At 31.4% G+C, this 19,845-nt stretch overlaps 3 protein-coding genes across 5 annotated transcripts; 2 read left to right on the top strand and 1 right to left on the bottom strand.

Moving 5' to 3' along the window:
• Nucleotides 1-38: 38 nt before the first annotated feature.
• LOC126871005 (probable pterin-4-alpha-carbinolamine dehydratase) lies at nucleotides 39-2,075 on the bottom strand. Of its 2 annotated transcripts, none has more exons than XM_050629334.1 (3): nucleotides 1,943-2,075; nucleotides 526-645; nucleotides 39-420 (listed from the first exon to the last, which is right to left on the bottom strand). In XM_050629334.1, exons 1-3 carry the CDS (start codon nucleotides 1,949-1,951, stop codon nucleotides 238-240), a joined length of 312 nt encoding a protein of 103 aa, XP_050485291.1. In that variant the 5' UTR covers nucleotides 1,952-2,075; the 3' UTR covers nucleotides 39-237. The 2 variants fall into 2 exon arrangements, with proteins under 2 accessions (XP_050485291.1, XP_050485288.1); XM_050629331.1 differs by lacking the exon at nucleotides 1,943-2,075 and adding an exon at nucleotides 1,325-1,936.
• Nucleotides 2,076-2,192: 117 nt separating this feature from the next.
• LOC126870978 (membrane metallo-endopeptidase-like 1) lies at nucleotides 2,193-10,514 on the top strand. Of its 2 annotated transcripts, XM_050629268.1 has the most exons (18): nucleotides 2,193-4,803; nucleotides 4,907-5,052; nucleotides 5,183-5,344; nucleotides 5,738-5,821; nucleotides 6,005-6,219; nucleotides 6,333-7,229; nucleotides 7,711-7,803; nucleotides 7,881-8,019; nucleotides 8,115-8,217; nucleotides 8,299-8,389; nucleotides 8,469-8,645; nucleotides 8,748-8,860; nucleotides 8,952-9,019; nucleotides 9,142-9,193; nucleotides 9,325-9,392; nucleotides 9,467-9,609; nucleotides 9,739-9,906; nucleotides 10,126-10,514. In XM_050629268.1, the coding sequence occupies exons 1-18, from the start codon at nucleotides 4,784-4,786 to the stop codon at nucleotides 10,303-10,305; spliced, it is 2,919 nt and encodes a 972-aa protein (XP_050485225.1). In that variant the 5' UTR covers nucleotides 2,193-4,783; the 3' UTR covers nucleotides 10,306-10,514. The 2 variants fall into 2 exon arrangements, with proteins under 2 accessions (XP_050485225.1, XP_050485226.1); XM_050629269.1 differs by lacking the exons at nucleotides 9,467-9,609; nucleotides 9,739-9,906; nucleotides 10,126-10,514 and having other exon boundaries at nucleotides 9,306-9,392.
• A 991-nt stretch (nucleotides 10,515-11,505) lies between these two features.
• LOC126871119 (neprilysin-11-like) lies at nucleotides 11,506-18,012 on the top strand. The gene is made up of 18 exons (XM_050629575.1): nucleotides 11,506-11,644; nucleotides 11,786-11,940; nucleotides 12,267-12,428; nucleotides 12,604-12,687; nucleotides 12,994-13,202; nucleotides 13,296-14,504; nucleotides 14,781-14,885; nucleotides 14,972-15,113; nucleotides 15,186-15,291; nucleotides 15,361-15,451; nucleotides 15,544-15,720; nucleotides 15,927-16,024; nucleotides 16,190-16,248; nucleotides 16,367-16,418; nucleotides 16,519-16,586; nucleotides 16,656-16,792; nucleotides 17,087-17,254; nucleotides 17,600-18,012. Exons 1-18 carry the CDS (start codon nucleotides 11,625-11,627, stop codon nucleotides 17,777-17,779), a joined length of 3,222 nt encoding a protein of 1,073 aa, XP_050485532.1. The 5' UTR covers nucleotides 11,506-11,624; the 3' UTR covers nucleotides 17,780-18,012.
• The last annotated feature ends 1,833 nt before the right edge of the window (nucleotides 18,013-19,845 follow it).

The following is a 19,845-nucleotide window of genomic DNA, read 5'->3' as shown; positions in this document are numbered from 1 at the left end:
GTGATAGCATAACGAATACAAATTAATTCTACAAGTAATTTGAATTAAATAAAATGTATTTATTTATAGAAGTCATAGTATAAAACAAATATGAAACAAATATACCTACAGCATTTATATGTATGTAATATAATTTTTATAACATCAAAAAATTCTAGAACATTATTAACATTATTATCATAGAAACATATCATTCATCCATTGTAATTATTTAAAAATTATCCTGTAAATTAATATTTAGTTTTCTCCCACTTTAGCAGCCTTGTCTATGAAAGATGCAAGTTTTACATCTCTCTGTGATAAACCATTTACATCATGAGAAGACAAAGTAATGTTTACTTTGTTGTAAACATTGAACCATTCAGGGTGATGATCCATTTTTTCTGCTTGCAATGCAACTTTTGTCATAAAACCAAATGCCTGTCAACATAAATATGTAAAAAATATATAACTTATCTATAACATTAAAAATATAGTATAAAGTGATATATATCACAAAAGATTAATTTTTAAAGTGAAACACACTTGATTAAAGTTTTTGAATAAAAATTCCTTATAAATAGCATCCCTATTTTGTTGCACAGACCAACCATTAGATAACAATGGTTTTAAATCCTTTTCTCGTTCTTCTTGAGTAAGTTTTCCCTAAAAATAAGATATATTTTTAAAAAATGTATTAAGTTTAATTTAAATTACTATTTAATATATTTGTCAAGTAATAAGTTTATTCAAATTTTAATCACAAAACTACATAAACATAATCTTTTAATAAAATTCATTGCTATTTAAAACAATTTTAATTAAGCAAAAAGTTTTCCCTGACGATATTAGTAACAGGAATGTCAGATCAATGCTTCAATCGCTCCTTATTTCGCAATAGTATATAATCCGGAAAAATAAATTTTCTGCATAAATATAAAATTTACTTTTTAACTGATTAATAATAATTTTTTTCGTAACTGCTGCCTTTTTAATTATGAAAAATTACAATTTGTATGCAATAGATCTCAACCACTTGTTACGCCCAAAAATGACGATGTCTCATGTGTAAGTATACAAATAATATATGCTTTTACATATTATTCATTTGTTTAAAACGATAAAAATTTGCAAACAGAGTTAAACATCAATTTCAATAATATGAAACAGAAGATCGAAATTTATCATAAAGATTTCAAATTAATGTTCGCGGATTACTTATAAAATTTCCAATTGATACACGCACATATTCCTGTAGGTTAAATATTTTAATTTTCATAAAATATTAACAACAATAATACGTTCTGCAATATATAATGTTATAAATTTATTATAATAATCTTACCATTTTGTTCTTTTTTAAAGCAGGAGCAGATATACTTCTTCGATCGAAAATATGGAATATCTTTCCCCGTAGTATTCCCCCACCATTCATAAGTCGCATGCGCGTTAAAGTCGACATAATTTTATACTTTCTTTTTCCTTGATTATGTCGAAAGACTTTATGTATCACAAGTAAATATTTCAATATTACATGATGAGTTGTTCTTAAAGACCTTTATTATATTATTACGTGTTCCAATTCAATATCATACATATATTGTCTTAAAGTATTAATAAAATTTCCGTGCGTTTATTTCCTTATGTAATACAAGATTTACGATTCAAGATTTATTTTACTCTCGGATTACAAAAAATTAAGCGCAATATAATATGTAAAGATTCTTGGGTATGAATCATAAGAATGATTTGAAATTTTAATTTGTTTTAATATATCGTAAACATAACCTTATCGGTAAATTATTATCTTAAAAAAAAATATCAAGTACTCTTAACATTACTATTTTAGTTTTATTATTAAATAGTTCTACTGTTATTTATTAAGTAGATTATATTTATGTAAGTATCGCCGTTTCTTTCAAATCACTATCGGAAACTACATAAATTAATCACTTACACATACCACGATCATATAAACAGGTCTCGACACTCGCTAGGGGAAACTGTACGAAAATTGAGTCGTGTTTAATTGTGTAAATCAACATGGAAGGATAACAAAATCCGCGTTCTTGCGAGACAGACAGAGATGAATAGAGTGTCTCTGTCTCTATTTGAGACATTCGTACCATGTCACGCATGCGTAGAACGAGAACCTTTTTGTCTTCCATGTTGACTTTTCACAACTAGTCACAGCTCAATTTTCGGATCGTTTTCCCTAGGATTTGGTATATGAGTGTTGAGACCGGTTTGTATGATCGTAATATTTACTAGCAGAGAGGAACAGAAAGTATTCACGTTCATAACATTAAGTTGACCTTCGAGAAGAAACGCTGCACCAAGCGGCCAAGTGCTGCATCGAGTCAGTTCTACCGTAGACAAGAACCTAGTTCTACGTTAGCATAGACAAAAACCTAGTTCCACGCTAGCATAGACAAGAACCTATTTAGTCCCACGTTCCACAGTAGCATCGATTTATTATTTAATTCTGCGGTTGTATGAAAAAGTTCATGCCTTTCTGACCAAGATATTCAAATATAAGAATAACAAACTCGCACAATAATTGAAATAAGCTGATCCAAGAAAAGGCAATTGATTGTTTATTATATTTTTTTAGAGAAGAAAAGGACTCCTCTATTTTAGACGATAATGGATCAATGGAATGATGTAATAATTATAACATATATTCCATACATAATAGCCTTTTATATTTAACATTAATTTACTTTTAACATTAAATTTACCTTCCTCGCGATAATGTTTTTGTTATAATAAAATCTAAATTTCATTTTGATTGTAATTTCACCAATTGATGTACAGCGAATAATATTGCTGACGTAATTACGATGTTTAACTGTTTTATGATTTGATTATTGGATTTATGAATTGCGTCATTTTATTATAAAGATATTAAATTGTGAGATTCGTGTCTATTTCTTAGTAATTCCTTTTTAATTGCTCCGTTTAGGCCGTCTCTCGTACAAAGACTTTCATCCATACATGTGGTTAGCTTCGACGATACCGATTGCGATTATAAACCTTTTACTCGCTCTTCTCGTTGCGTTGCCTCACTTTTACATTCACATTCATGAAACGGGGAACGTTATGTTAAACGCGTTAATCTATTAATTCTCAAACGTTATCGGCAAATAATAACCAACGTGATGCATCTGAATGAATTATTAATTCGTACATAACGAAGTGAATATAATTAATTTAAAAGACTACCGATTACTTTTACAAATTACGTACTTGAGAAGAACTATTGCTTAAATCACGCGTCTCGCTGCTATTTCAACGAAGGAAATTGATCATATTTCATGTTTCTCAACTTCTACAAATCATTAGTTAATTCTTGTTCATTGTTTTACCTGACACAGTTAATTTCCAGATTAAGTGTAATTAACTTGTGATTAGATAATTGATGTTTAGATAATTGAATGAAAGATCACAAAATTATGTCGTTATTCCAATAGGAAAGCGGTACGTAAGTGTATTTTTTATAAATAAGGAACACGATACATAAAACCTATTTGTTTACAGAATTTTCTTATCAATTTTCAAACCAAAAACTACGCTTATGTGTAGCGTTGGAAAAAGTACATTAGGTTTTATTCACAGTTTGTTCCAATCAAAGATATCGATGCTCAGACCACCTGTTTTTTAAACCCTCGATTATTACATAGATATATCGTTCAAAAGAACGAAATTATACGGAAGATAAGAGAAGATAATACGGGGAGAATCTCCATTTTCGAAGACGTTCTTTGCCTTTCTAAGATAAAGAACACGAGTCAGACTGTCAGTCGAAGTTCGATCAATTATCACTCGAAACGTGTGCTGTTCGATCAATGAATTTCATTTCACTTATTCGTGTCAGCGTCGAGGCGATCCGTGATCGAGTAACTGGCTACCGTTCAGATGTACTCTCTCCTGTCACGGATATCCAGTCGCTAACTATTCCACCATCGTCTATGCGGCAACGTTGTTAACATCGTATATTTGTGCAATATATTTTCAGATTGGTCCGCATCCTAGAACCAGCTTGCGCACGTTATCCTGTCCACGGATGAAAAATAAGGTTGCGCAGCCCATTCGCTCAGATGCTGCCGCATCTAACGATGCGATGCTACCGTTTCTTTCACCCGCATCGTGCATCCTGATGTTGAGTCACAAGATATTCAGATTGAACTGTACTAGGACTGACAATAAAAACTGCACTGTAAATTAGATTTAAAATGTTATTTAATTAATAGAATTAATTAATTAATAGATAGAAAGTGGTATGTATCTTTTAATCGTTACGAAAATAATATCACGAATGTCGATGAACATGATAGTTTGTCTATTTCTTTTGAGATGTAGCTTATATTTAGACGATCCACCAGTGTTAATCTAAATTTAGCAAAAGAATTTGAATTTTTCAATGTATATTGTATTCGTATATCTCGAACATTGTATGACTATAACTCTTCGATAGAATACCAAATAAGATAAGGAATAAAATGATAGAATGAACGGTGCAATGCATATTATTTTGCTGAATAAATGTTAACGTGCAATAAATATTACTTTACACCGCCAAAGTAACGCGAATGGTGATGATGTTACACAGTATTGATACAAAATGTATACTATCAGCGCTTATCATCAACATACTCAGGGTCTTTCCGTTTTCTGTAAATATAAAATCGCCAACTGCGGTAGATTCTACACTTTATAAATCGGAAGTTTGGATATCGGAGGATACGTCTGTAACGCCTGTTCCTTTTACTTTCTTTTTCATTATATCATTAACGACATTATAATGAAATTCACATGGATTATGTAAGTAATAATTATAGAAAACATTTTTATCGTTCGAATGAACTGTAGAATTATCTATGACGTACGTCGTAATTTTTCAATACGATTTTAATAAATCTTACAGCGTATTTTTGGCTGCGATCGCGGCCGATGTCAATGGCATCTTGAATAAATCCTTTGGTTTACGATGGTTACTAGGTGTAAGTACAGAAGAATCAAAACTAAAGGAAGAACGACCGCTTTGCCTCACCCAACAATGCAAGTACCTTGGTAAGCAGGAAATATTTCTTAGATTCCTTATCATACTGTACAGATTTTCCTACGAAATAATATACAAATCTTTTAAATACCGGATCCATATAAGAGAATAAATAGCTTCAATTTGTCTGCTACTTAATAGCGAAGTCATTACGAGAGAGTATGAACCAAAGCGTGAATCCATGCGAAGATTTCTACGAGTATTCGTGTGGCAATTGGCCAAGACATAATCCACTTCCTGTTGACGAAAACCGATGGAATTTCTTAGTTAAGGCAGAAAGAAAGGTCAATGACCGTCTTAAAGGTTTGCTCGTTTTTTTCGTTTAAGATTATAATTATAATTAGTACCGTCTCTACAAAGATCGTTCACTTGTGTAAAGAAGTTAATTACCTTATGGTTGCTGGTGTGTGCATATAGATTGCGTACATATAGAAAAGATATATAAAATATCCAAAGTAGAATATTTACGATAATATTCATTAGTCGAAACAAATCTCTATCAAAATTTCATCTGTTTAGTTAGATTGCCAAAAATTTAAACATTTCCATGGTCTACCTGTTTATATATATATTTAATATTCTATTCGTTGCTTCTATTCAAATATTCCATTGAAAACGTACAAAGACGAAATGTCGTAAAATACGAAAGTAGCGAAACAATGTCGATATATCTCTAATTTAACATTTTTTGTTTAGAAATTATGGAGGAAGAAGCGAAGCCTGATGATCTGCGTGCAACAAAATTCGCTAAAATGGTGTTTAAAGCTTGCTTGGACACAGGTATTTCTTAATGAAATATAATTCATAATTTGGTAAAAATTGTTTGATTAATAACATTTATCCTAATTTATATTACACATATTTTAGATGTTAATCTTAAAATTATATCACAATCTTTATATCTTAATAAAACAGTACGAGCGAAATATCATCGTCAAGTTAAATTGTACAATTAATTTACAGACGAGATAGAAAGAATTGGTCTCCAGCCACTTGTATCTACAATGTGGAGGACAGGTGGCTGGCCATTAATAATGGAGAAAGATGAATGGGATCAAGAAATATACAAATGGCAAATTGTGGACGATTACTATGCTCGTTTGACAGGATTAAATAGTTTCCATGATGTACAGGTTCCCATGAGGTACTTGATCTACAATAAAAGATCAAGGCTGTTTGTAAGTATCTACTCACTCGGTAATCATACTTAGTCCAGACATTATTGAGATCAATCAAGATTCTTCACCTATAAAGTAACGATTGCGAAGAACAACGCTGCTTGATGTTTCAGGTCGATACTCCTCGATTATCGGCAAAAGTGGACAGACTTCTAGATTTCGATGAAATCTACGTGGCTAACAGCGAAGAAGACGACCACGAAGAAGGAAGTCAAGAACGAGGTAGCGAGGAATGGCCACGCTCTAAAGAAGACGACGAATTTGAAGTCCTAGAAAAGAAAATCGTTAAGAAAAATATTAATAATTGTACGATTCACGGGGAAAGAATAAGCGAAAAGATCAAGACAATGAAGAAACATGTCATCGAGATACAGTTAGAAGAAGGAACGAAAGGGGCCGTAATGCAAGCAAAAGTTGATAACAAGAGACGATACTTGGAAAGAATTGTTAAGTCGTGGGAACATGAGTTAATATATAAATCTGACAGCGTTGGAAAACCTACAGAAACGAATAGTGGAAAGAATCATGAAAGAATGGAGGATACGAATAACGACTTGTACTTTGACGACGATGATAATGAAAGTGAAGGCATCAGCGCGGATCGAGCAGAATACAATAGCGGCGGTAAAATCGATGAAAACGATGAAGAGAATGATAATAGCAATAATGCTGCAAGTGGTAGCGGTAGTGGTGATTATGAATGGGACGACGAAGACGATAATGGGAGCGGTGACTATGAACGGGATGACGAAGATAGTAGTGGAAATGGCAGCGGCGATTACAAGGATGGCGATAACGAAAATAGAGATGACGACGATAGCGATAATAGCGATAACTATGACGAAACTAATAAAAAAGATATGGAAGTGGAAAATAAGAGAAAAATGTACGCAGAGTATATACTAAATGTTAGCATAGCGCTTTCTGAAGCAAGAGGCGTTTCAATACCAAGGGAAAGGCTCCTGGAAGACATTGGCGACTTGCTTAAATTTCAAATAAGACTTCTAACGGTAATGCGATCATTTTATCATAATCCATTGAATGAATGATACGGAAAATGATTATTTCTTTATTCTTAAAATTGTCTATATTTCTACAGAGTATTAGATACAGAAAAAATATACTTTTAACTTTCGATAGAGTAAATTTGAAGGTGCAAAATTGCATAAAGTATATATAGGAAATATCCAAATACATTTTATAATATTTGATAGGTAAAGCAATTTTCTACCAAGGTTCTATCTTTTTAATTCTTTTTAATAATATTGAAAATATGGATTTGCATAAATATCCACGATTCGTTAATATTTGTATTATGTACTTTAACATTGATAATGTTAAATTTAGAATATTATATCTTGCGGTTAGAAAGCTAAAATTTGTTTAAGATCGGAGTACGCTCCGAACGTCCAGATTCTTAGCTTTCTACTATATTTAATTACGTTATATATATATTATAATTAAAACATTAATATACGTTAATGTGTACAGTACATACACAAATATAAGAAAACGCTGACCGCTGAACTTAAAGCACTCCAAAACAGATATGACGCTTTGAAAGCTCGGACGGAAAACGGGAAAGTAAGGAAGATTATTCTATTTAAAAAGAGAATAAACTTAATTAAAATTTATTGAAGTTGTACCATTAATCTTTCTAGATTAACTGGATAACGAAAATAAAAGATGCGTTTGCTACTGGAGGTATGGAAATTCCTGACGATTATGTGTTAACTTCGGCCGATGGTTATATCAAAGCGTTGACAAAATTATTAGATAGAACTCCAAGTAGAATAATTGGTATGCCTGAATATATCCTATTCATAATACAACTAATTTTATTACAACGATGAAGTAATAAATAATTAATCAAATTTAATATAAATTTTATACAGTGAATTACATACATTGGAATTTTCTTAGTAAAGTGATACACGCAACTACGAAGAAAATGAGAGAATTATACTATAATTGGGATGGTAAAGTACCCATAAGGAGGTAACAGCGCATTATATCGATTAAAATATTCTTTTTACGTTGAAGTATTTTAGAAAACAAAGAAATAAATTCTTTTTACAGAACAAACTACTGTGTCGAGGAAATGAACGCGGTAGATATTTTGGGATACGAATATGCGAAACGATATTTACCAGAAGAAGTTCTACAACCGGTAAAAGATAAGATATTAATACAATGTAGTGTAATATCGTCATAAAAATTTTATAAAATTCTTTGTGCGATTACCAAAGGCTTCAGATACTGTAAACGAGATCCAAAGAGAAGTTGAATATCGAGTCAAAAATTCAACTTGGGTGGACACTGAAGTCGGAGATATTATTTTGGATAAATTAATATACGCGAAGAAACAGATCGAGTATCCGAAATCATATCGAAATATTACTGTCATGAAAGGACACTTCAGAGGCGTAAGAGTCTAATATACCTTTTATTTTTAATTTTAGTGCACACCTATCTTCGATTTTCATATCTTTACTTCATATTCGACTAATTTTATAATCACACTTTAGGTTAGCGCTAGCAAGTCGCATTTCGAAAACATGTTAAGCATTATGAGATATAAGAAATGGAGAAATCTAAAAACTTTATTTTCAGAGAAGGATGCTTCCGAAGTATTTGAAGAGTAAGTATTTTCGTAACAAAGACAATACATTATTTTAAATACCTATGTTTACATTGAATTTGAGCTAATCAAAAGATTAACATTTTTACAGACGTACAAGCGACAACTTTAATCCTTTGTTAGTAAACACCATGTTCTCGCCATGGCAAAATAGCGTTCGTAAGTTTTAAAACAAAGTAAAAAACGAAACCTGGCTAAGAATCGAGGTCGTTAACGATGTAAAAGAAATAGAAAGATATTTTTCTAACAATATTCGTAGTAAGGAATTTTTATTATTGCAGAAATAACAGCAGCAAATTTTCAACAGCTACTCTTTGATTTTAGACAACCATGGTAAGAACCTATATGTTAGCACATTTAATATATTTTCCTATTTTATCGAAGATCGATAAAGTTATTATAATAATTAATTTAATTTGCTCACAACGTATAATTCTTTGCAAAGTATTATTTCTCTAATGTAGGTACACAAGCTATGGTATTATCGGATTAGTCGTGAGTCATCAAATAAATCATGGTTTTAGTATTATAGGTAGATTATTGTAAAATATTGTTGATCATAAACTTGGTTAACGAAAGCACTGATTTATTACCAATAACTTGCAGATCGTATGTTTGACAAAGATGATGATATCACGGTTTGGTCACGTAAAATGAAAGACGCGTACCACAAAACAGCGCAATGCTTCAAAAATCAATTTACGAGATATGGTGTTTTGGAGAAGAAAGTAGGAGATTCTACATCACAGGTATAGAGTTCTTTCCGTCTTATATTTTATATTTTCTACTACGACGATATATATAAATGTAAAGTATATAATATTGTACTAAACTACTTTAGAACTATACTTGTATATATCTCTATCTTATAATTATAGAATTATGGTCTGCAAACATCAGACGAAAATATTGCAGACACAATGGTCTTAAACTCTGCATTTAAAGCTTATAAACGAAGACTACGAGAATATGGAAAATCAGACCTTATGCTACCAGGATTAGAGCACATGAGTAACGAGCAACTATTCTTCTTGTCCTTTGCTAATGTGAGATAATTTTTTTATTTTTTTAACTATACGATATCAGTGTTTTTAAATTATCAAAAGCAATAACATGTTCATAATGTAAATCGGTTAGTCAAATCGTTATTCCGAAAACTTATCTTTTACTGATTACTATCACTATTACTTTATTATTATTATATTTAACAATGCATGAATTAAATATATTCTTGAAAATAAATTTATACGTTCTAAAATTTACAGTTGTGGTGTGAAGTGATAAAACCGGACAAGTTACAAGAGGAAATAAGAGACGATCTACACCGTCCCGGTTTGTTAAGAGTAATTGCTTCGATGTCTAATTCTAAAGATTTCGCTGAAGCTTACAATTGCCCATTAAATAGCCCTATGAACCCGACGGAGAAATGTAGTATATGGGAATAAAGAGATTATGTATCATTGATTGGATGGAAAATGAATAAAAGATAAATAATTAATCATCGAAGCATTTAAAATTTTAAATACTTCTATGCGTTCATGACAATTATAATTAAGTATAATTTCTACTAATAAAATATTCATATCGTATATTTTTATTCGAAAATCAACTTTTCGCATCAAAAAATGTGAAAACAATAAAATTATGAAATTCATATGTCATTTTATTTTATCCTATTCTCACTGTATTCTTAGCGTGCTTAAAATTTATGGTATTAATAAAAATTTATAAATAACGATCAAATAGTAGAGAAATTGTTTTAAATGAAAGAACTATTATCGTATTAAAAGTTAAAATACATAAATTACATGAACTATGCCTCATTTTGTTCAGTTTGGATAACGTTTCCTACAAAATGTATTTTATTAAGGGAATTAAGGCAATTACGCTAAGGCATCCCAAGAATTTGATAATAATCATAAGTTAATGCAGCATCTTCCGTAATTTTTATAAATGGTTACCAATAAGTTTCCTTTATCATAGCATAAGTAATACATATTGTTATTTGAGAATCTATAAATGCGAATGCTTATGTATAGCAGAATGAGCAGAAAGCTCGTTGACAAATAAAACATTCTATAATCGAGACATTTTAAAATTTATAAATATTTTCTTCCTTTTTCATAAGTACCTTCTTCCTTATCGTACAAAGGTGAAAATTTAATTTACATTCATCTTTACATTTATATTTTTGCTATAAAAACCAATCAATTTTCTATTCAAACGATAACACATGTATGTATATCTCAGGAATAACAAACACTGAAATTTACGTAAATGAAAAGAAACATGCAAGTTAAGCGTGTAAGATCAACATAAATAGATAATAACTTCTTTTGTTATAGATTTCATATATTTTAAGTGAAGAGATTTCTACATACACCTACTTATATGGAATGCATTTAATTGAAATTATCAAAGCGTCAAGGACTCTAGTTAAAATACATAATCATCCATACCGAAAGGAAATGAATGGAACATCAGGATGAATGAAGTTCCTGGATGTTGTATTAAGATATTTTATCTGCAAAATCGCAAGGGCAGAGGATGCAGATTTACATAATTGTTGCAATATTTATCAGAAAATATTTTATCACAATACAATTTTTTATCAGGTTAAAATAGAAATAGCTTCTTGGTTGTATTTCCTCTCCTCTATGAGTATAAAATTCACGACAGCCGTTTTTCTCGCCTATTGCAAAAGGGGAAGGCCGGATGTCACATCGAAAGCCTAACTTTCAAGCCTAACGATCACATCGTTGAAATGTTACGTCTACTGATACTGTAAGTAAGAATTTACATTGAAAATTCTTTGATTAAGTAACTTTGACTATAATCATTTATACTTATATTTATAATAACTTAATAATTAGTTCAATTTAATAGTATAGTAATTTATTATATTAATTTTGCAAATGCTTCCAGAGTGTCCCTGTGCGTCGTTATAAACGCCGGTCTAAAACTCGATGACCTGCTGAAATATCCTCGCAGTTTACAACGTTTGTTTGAATTTAAGGCTGCTGTTGAAACGAAGAAAGATGAACGTGAAGTATGTAAGACCGAAGAATGCAAGCTGATTGGTAAGTAATAGATATATGAGAAATAAAATTTTGTTTTCAGTTTGAAACTGAAACGTAGCCTTTATAAAATTTCTATTAAAAAATATTTTTATCATATACAGCAGGAACAAAAAAAGATTTTTAGTTCTCTGCAATCTTGATTTGAATGCCTCTTTAATAAATACAATGATCGATCATTTTTTCAATCGTCAATTGTAAAATAAAATTTCGTAATTTTATGCTTATTATCTTCTAATTTCTATTTTATGCGAAGCGAATAATAATTTATATATCGCTTGTAAGTTTAAAAACGATTAATTGCCAAATTTTTTGCCTTCGCGACACAGCACAATTGATCAAGGGCAGTATGGACGTGTCCGTGGACCCATGTGACGATTTTTATGAGTACGCTTGTGGCAACTGGTCGAAAATCAATCCCCTTCCTGAAAATAAGACCTCCTGGAGCTTATGGGATATGGTAGCCGAGAAAGTCAGGCAACAATCTGAAAGTTAGTGTGTCCATGTTATACACGCGCTTAAATATTGATTGTTTTACCAATAGTAGCTTTTGCTTTATGCCTAGAGTATTAGCATTACACTAAATTATCACATTATATTAGCTTCACAGCGAAATACAAATTTATAAAAACGACACTGTACTTTAACGTTTTATCGTTTTCTCAGATATACTTTCGGTTAAACCAAAATCTGACGATCTTTACGCGGTGAAACTTTCTAAGAAGTGGTATCACAGCTGTATGGATATAGGTACGTTTTCAGCGTCTCATTATGTATTTACAGAAAAATATAGTAGTAATGATCGATATAATCTATTTATAAATCATTATATCGTATTAAATCAATAAATTTTATTATAAAATTTAATTATAAATTGATACATTTAGCTTTCTTTAAGCTAAACTAAGCAACTTCTTTCTTCAAGTTCGTCGAGTCGAAAAATAAAATATAATAGAGAAATGAAACAATAATCGGTATAATTATATATAAAGATTATATAAACAGAGATAAATCGGATGTAAATTAATAATAATAACAATAATAAATGTTTTACAGATGCCATAGAAAAAAGAGGAGTGGAACCAATATTGTCAACCCTATGGAGACACGGAGGATGGCCACTTATCATGGAAGAGGGAGAGTGGGATGAGGATATATACAACTGGCAAATAGTCGATGACCAATTTGCTCGTTTATTAGGATTTAACGCATTTCACGATTTACATTACGTCCCACTATCACCTGAAAGCAACCATACGATAATTGTACGATTATAATTCATAAAAATCTACTCTACTACGATCGAGGACAAACATTTATATATTCGCTACGATAAATATTATTTTTCGATATTTCAGATTATGTTACCTCATTTACCGCATGGTGCATATGAGCTTATTACAGTCGAGAAAATATTGAATTTAGACAGCAGCGATGAAAATAACGAAAGTGGAGAAGGTAGCCAGGAAAAAGGAAGCAGGGAAAGAGCAGAACAAAAGCAGCATGAAGAGAATGACGAAGAAGATGAAGAGGAGAATGAATCAGAGGACGACTGGAACACTGTAGAAGAAGATGAAGAAGGAGAGACGAGGAAGAAGAAAATGATTGCTAGAAAATACCAGAGAAAATTAGGTCACGCTAAGAAGGGGCATAATAAGAAAAAAGTCATGCATAATATCATTGGTAAAAAGAAAAAGACGAAAAGAACTAAAAGGAATATTATAAGCGAGAAAGCTCTTCATAGACTATTGCGTAAACTAAAGGCTAATAAATATAATACCAACAATAAGGTCAACAATAATGGACATTTGTCACGCAATAAGTCGATCACAAAGAAACATAATATGAAAGATAAAACGATAAGGAAAAATTTACGAAACCACTTAAGTCGCAATAAACATAATAATAACAAGAAGAAGAAGGTGAAAGAGAACAACGAAGAAGGGGAAGTATTACGCAAGAGGAAAATACACAGAAGGAAGATTACCAAGCAATTAGGGAATAGCAGAAGGATGCATAATAAGAACAAAGCATTGGGAAAACATACCTACGAAGAGAAGATGAAGAAGAAATTGCAGAGGACTGGAACGAAAGCAAAGGTTCATGCCGGTGAAAATCATAAGCACCAGAAAATTACAGGCGCCACAGCGCATCACGTTGCAAACAAGATGAACGTTTTGAAACATAGGCAACTATCCGACTATACCGAAGATACGTATGACGAAAGTAATAACAACGATGAATATAACGAATATAACGAATATAATGACGAAGCTAACGAAGACGATAACGAGGAAGAGAACTACGATGACGACGATGATAACGATGAGAATGACGAAGATGACGACGAAGATAACGACGAGGATGACGAAGATGACGATAATGATAACTATGATAATAATTACGAGTATGATGAAGAAGAAATTGAAGAGCAAAGACAAAAATATCGAGATCATATATTAAATGTATCTTTAATACTTTCTAAGGAAAGAGGAATTGAAATATCGGAGGAACAAATGGTGAAAGATATCGAAGATCTCGTAAAATTTATCGTTAATTTGACAGAAGTAAGTAATCTATTGTTTTTACGTATTCTACATTAGTTCGTAACTAGACTGCAGATTTTATGCAAACATGGGAAATTCTAAGATACAAAAATCCATAGGATACGTATAATGTGCAAAAATACATGTATCTTGTAAAAATACATGTATCTATGTTTTATTTAATAAATAAAGCAAATTATTTGCATAGATTTTAATCTTTTAACTATGTTCGGGAAGATATGAATTTGCGTGAATATAATATAAATATTTGTTAATAACGATATTTATTTATTTCAGATCGTACATGCCGTTGAGGATGACGATAATAACATCGAGAATATAACGCTTAAAGAATTGCAACAATACTACGAAGATTTAGGTCCTATTTCGCGTACTAATAGAGTAAAAAATTTTATTTATTTTATATTCCACTTATATAAGATTCGCGAATATTGAAATGAAAATTTATATAATTTACGAATATCTAGATAAATTGGGTGAGAAAAATACAAAAAATATTTTCCGAGGCTGGATTGGAGTTTGATAACGACGTAGAAGTTTTTGTACCGTATCCCAAATATATGGAAGAACTTCATACCTTGCTCGCAAAAACTCCAGAAAGAGTACTTGGTAAATTGATCGATGTTAAAGATATTTCCATTCTAATCGAATTAAAATATTAAATTCTTTCGTTTGTTGCAGTTAACTATATTCATTGGCTCTTCATTAGTAAGATAATGGTAGCTGGACCATCAGAACTAACAGAATTGTATGGACAATGGTCCGCAGAGTGGTTATATTTCACAAGGTTTGTATAATAACACGATTCGTTGAAAATTGTTAAAATTACACGTTACTTTAATTTGTATTTCCATAGAGAGGATATGTGCCTGGAAATTGCGCCACTGGGTAAACTAGCAGGATACGAATACATTAAACGATATCTGCCAGAAAACGTAGCAAAAATGGTAATAATTTTAATTACGCGCCTTCCTACCTTACGGAAATAAAAAATATTTTCAACGTTTGACATTCATTAACATCCCTTGAATATCCAAAGGCCAAAGACATGATCGATGACATACAAAAGGAAATCGAATATCGGATCGAAGCGTCGAAATGGATGGACGCTGATACTAAACATTTTGTTTTGGACAAATTAGTGCACATGAAGAACTGGGTTGGCTATCCAAGTTGGCTCCAAAACTCTACACTCGTAAAACGCTACTTCCGAGGGGTAATTTTATTTTAAATAATAATCAATGATGGTAACTCAAGCATGTAATAGGGATTTATAGTCTTGAAATTAATTATTACGTTAATCGTAACTTTAAATTAAATCTACTAGAAATTTAATATTCGTTAAGGTAATCTGTGTATATACATATATATATATTATAGTTAACCTTTCATGGTAATGAATCGCGTTTCATATTTTTAAAGTTTACAGTCGGTACTTCGTTCTACGAGAACTTCCTCAACTATGTGAGATACTCTAGATGGAAAAACTTACGACGAATGGTAGATAACGATGGCGATACGTAAGCTTTCGTTTTAAAATAACTAACTTTAAAAAGTAACTTAAATGTCGTATTTATGCTAATCGATGTTATACATATTTATGCATGATATACAAGGTATATATTCACATGTATACATCTACGTGTATATTTATGTATAATATATATACCTGTATAACTTTGTAGTTACGAGATGGATCCCCTGGAATTGAATGCTTTCTTCATACCAAACGATAATTCTATATGTACGTATTTCAAAACATATTTTACAAATATAGAATTATAGAATTATGATACGATTAATTATATCTTTCTTGATCAAATACGAAGAATGATATAACAGACTATATTCTTTCAATACAGCAATCACGGCGGCAGATTTGCAAAATCCATTGTTTGCTCAAAATCGACCTTGGTAAATAACAAATTTTTCAATATTTACATACATATGCCGTATTGAAGATATTTAAATATAAATATAATTATTATTATCGAATGTAAAATTGATTCTTCAGGTATGTGAATTTCGGTATTATTGGTCTCGTCATGGGTCATGAAGTAAATCACGGATTCGACGATGAAGGTGAATTATTATGAAAATATTACAACTTGACGAATAATGAACAAGACTTAATGTATCAATTGAAATTAGGTCATCTTTATGACGAAGAAGGAAATCAAGTGGAATGGCTAACTGCAATGGCAGACGCTTATGATAAGAGAGCAATATGTTTCGTAAACCAATACGATGGTTATAGTATCATCAAAGGAGAAAATTACACGATCAAGGTTCTTGACGTTAATTCTAACTCTACAGATATATCGTAACTTATTTTTATACAGGAATTTAAAGAATTATTGATTTTATATAAACATTTTTTAACTTTGTCTCTACTTTTATACGAAAATAGTATAATCAGCAGCAATTATATGAAATTATAATTATATTTTATTTTAACTCGATATTGCTTCAAACAGAAAAGAAAGAATAGAACGAATAGAACGAATAGAACGAATTATTATCATATAGCTAAAAAATACAACTGAGTCTATGGCAAATGTTAATTATTCTAAATATTTCAGAATTATGGTAACAGAACCGCAGGTGAAAATATTGCGGATTCAATGGGTCTGCACGCTGTATTCGGTGCTTATAAACGCAGGGAACGAGAATGTACAAGTGCGGACCCTGCTCTACCAGGACTAGAACAATTTAGCAACGACCAACTTTTCTTCTTGTCATTTGCAAACGTAAGTTTTTGTGACACTTCTTCGATTAAGACATCAATTCTTCAAATTTAAAATTAATTTAAGAAATTTAAATATACGCAGCCTTCTACATAAATTCAGTAAGGATTGCCTTTTTACGTTTAAAATTCCTAGTAAAAATGAATAAATAACTGTTTTGGAATGTGATATATTCCTACATTCTACACGACATATTATTTTTTAGGAAAAATAAGATTATTTCTCTTCCTCTTTTGATAATATTTTTAAATTTATTTTCAAAATTATTAGATATGAATGTAATATTTAAACAGAGATAGTAAAATTTGTCCTATTGTGTAACTTAAACATTAAAAATTTTACTTACAGTTATGGTGCGAAACAGCAGACAAAGAAGAATTAATATCTCAGAGCAAATATGACGTGCATAGTACGGCACGTTTAAGAGTTATTGGTCCGGTGTCAAATTCAGAAGATTTCGCCAAAGCTTTCAACTGTCCAGTAGGTAGTCCTATGAATCCTGAGAACAAATGCAACATATGGGAATAATTAGAAATTTTCGAAACTTTGATAGATTTTCACTTACAGTTTCTATAACGTAATTTTTTTTTTTTTTTACTGAAATATAGCTTACGATTTGCAATTTACTTTCATACTATAAGTTTAATTCACAATTACCTACTTCTGAATAATCCTTGTAATTATCTTACTTAAATTCTTTTCAATCTATATTATGAATTATGCGATCTAAATATATTAAAATAAAAAATATGAAAAAGCTAGTAATTTATATATTTCGAAAATTCATACGGTAAATTCTAATTATATTAAATTCAGATTAACATTAGTTTATAAATATACTTTATAACATACTCGTAACAAACATCTACTATGTTTTCGCATCAATGGAAAACACGATACAGCCTAGACTATAATTTTTTTTTACCATTAACCATATTAGTAAATCAGTCCTCTCTCAATGACAGACTTTTCAGTCCATCTATTGAATTTAATCTTAGCGTTTTTTTTTTTCTTTGCACCATCGCCTTTCTATAAAACTCAATTACTTTTTATCGTATATCGCCTTGAACTCCATATTACACGAAAGAACAAAGATGTTACATTAAGGCATCAAGGTAGCCTTCGACGTTGCACGCTTTACGAGAAGCGAAATGCAATGACTGCGAACGATCACGCAGACAAAATTAACTATAATATCTGATTTATACACGTTAGCGACGGTTAACGTAATTTGAAGTATAAGAATATTCGTTCAAGCTGTTGCTCAATGCAAGATTGTAAAGATTAACCTTTGCATTGGAAACATTACTTCGTTCAGTATGATATATATGAAAGGAATATTGAGTGATTTTTTTATGTACAACGATCATCAATGGAACAAACAAAGAGAAATTCATAAAGAGATTTTTGTCCTCTCGTCGTCTTTCTCGCGAATAAATGTTTTCAAATTACTTTTACAGACTTCTTGAGTGTTTAACATCTCGTCCATATCTTTTGAGTAAATTTTGTAAAGGCCATAATAAACAATAACGAAACTGTTGATATTATATCCCATAAACGAAAGGGGCAAAGTTGAACGTTTCAGCTAGGATTTAAAATTTCTCGTCAATCCTTCGTTGAAGCGAATTCAAGCTGTTTTTTCTCAATTATCTTTAATACCTAACCAGTATGCAATGTGCAGTATTTGTTCAAGCATTTTATTACCGAATAAGAATCGGCTATTAAAGCGTTATCAACTTTGCAACAAAAAAAGACGCAACAAACACGCGAAAAATGTTGCTCGTTCGATAAAGATAAAAGACTATCGAAGAAGGAACCGAAATTGTTATCGCGAAGAGCGCAAGGGACGTTGGCGCATAACGGTGCGTTAACCGGCAATAAGTCATCCGCGTTATATCAAAAGTGTAAGCGCCTAACCGCATTGCATCGTTAACAGCGCAAGTGTTGCAATTCGGTGAGACAGTTGTAGATCGATGTAGGGACAGTAAATTAGATCAGGCAAAAGAACATTACCTAACTGTAGCACGAGCGCTCATCTTCAGACACAGGCCTCCAATACTTTCACAGATCAAATAGAAGTGGTGAAACTGCTCGATTATACCGGTGCATCGAATGGGTATATATCGCATTTGCTTCAGCCAGAGAAAGCACGCTCTGATTCATCGGAATAAATGGCCACAGTTTAGAGCGGATGCATCCCATTATAACGTGCACATCCACTGATAAATTATCACTTTCGCTCGATCGATCGTGATATCCTGATAACGTGTTTTGAATTGCTAAATTTGCAAACGTGCGGTCGGGCCTTTTAACAGTCGTGGTCATGTCGAGATGAATTCTTTTTCTACTTGTTGCATAAGTAACCGACGAGGTTGCATAAATAACGTGAACAGGGGTTGAATTATTTGAGAACGCCACGAATCGTCCGTGTTACGAGCTACAAGTACATCGAAATATGCATGTATAAGGTGTCCCAATCTTTTGACTAAAACGGCAGAATAGCAATGGCGGGAAAAGATCGGTAATAATTTTATTCGCGCCTGCGTATCTTACAAGAAATATTTTTAATGTGCGTTAATGCCCCTTAAGTAACG

The sequence above is a fragment of the Bombus huntii genome, chromosome 11 (assembly GCF_024542735.1).
Source record: "Bombus huntii isolate Logan2020A chromosome 11, iyBomHunt1.1, whole genome shotgun sequence".
In the NCBI taxonomy this organism is placed as follows: Eukaryota; Metazoa; Arthropoda; class Insecta; order Hymenoptera; family Apidae; genus Bombus; species Bombus huntii.
The sequence above is the reverse complement of the archived record's forward strand: the minus strand, read 5'-3'. Positions and strand labels throughout refer to the sequence as shown.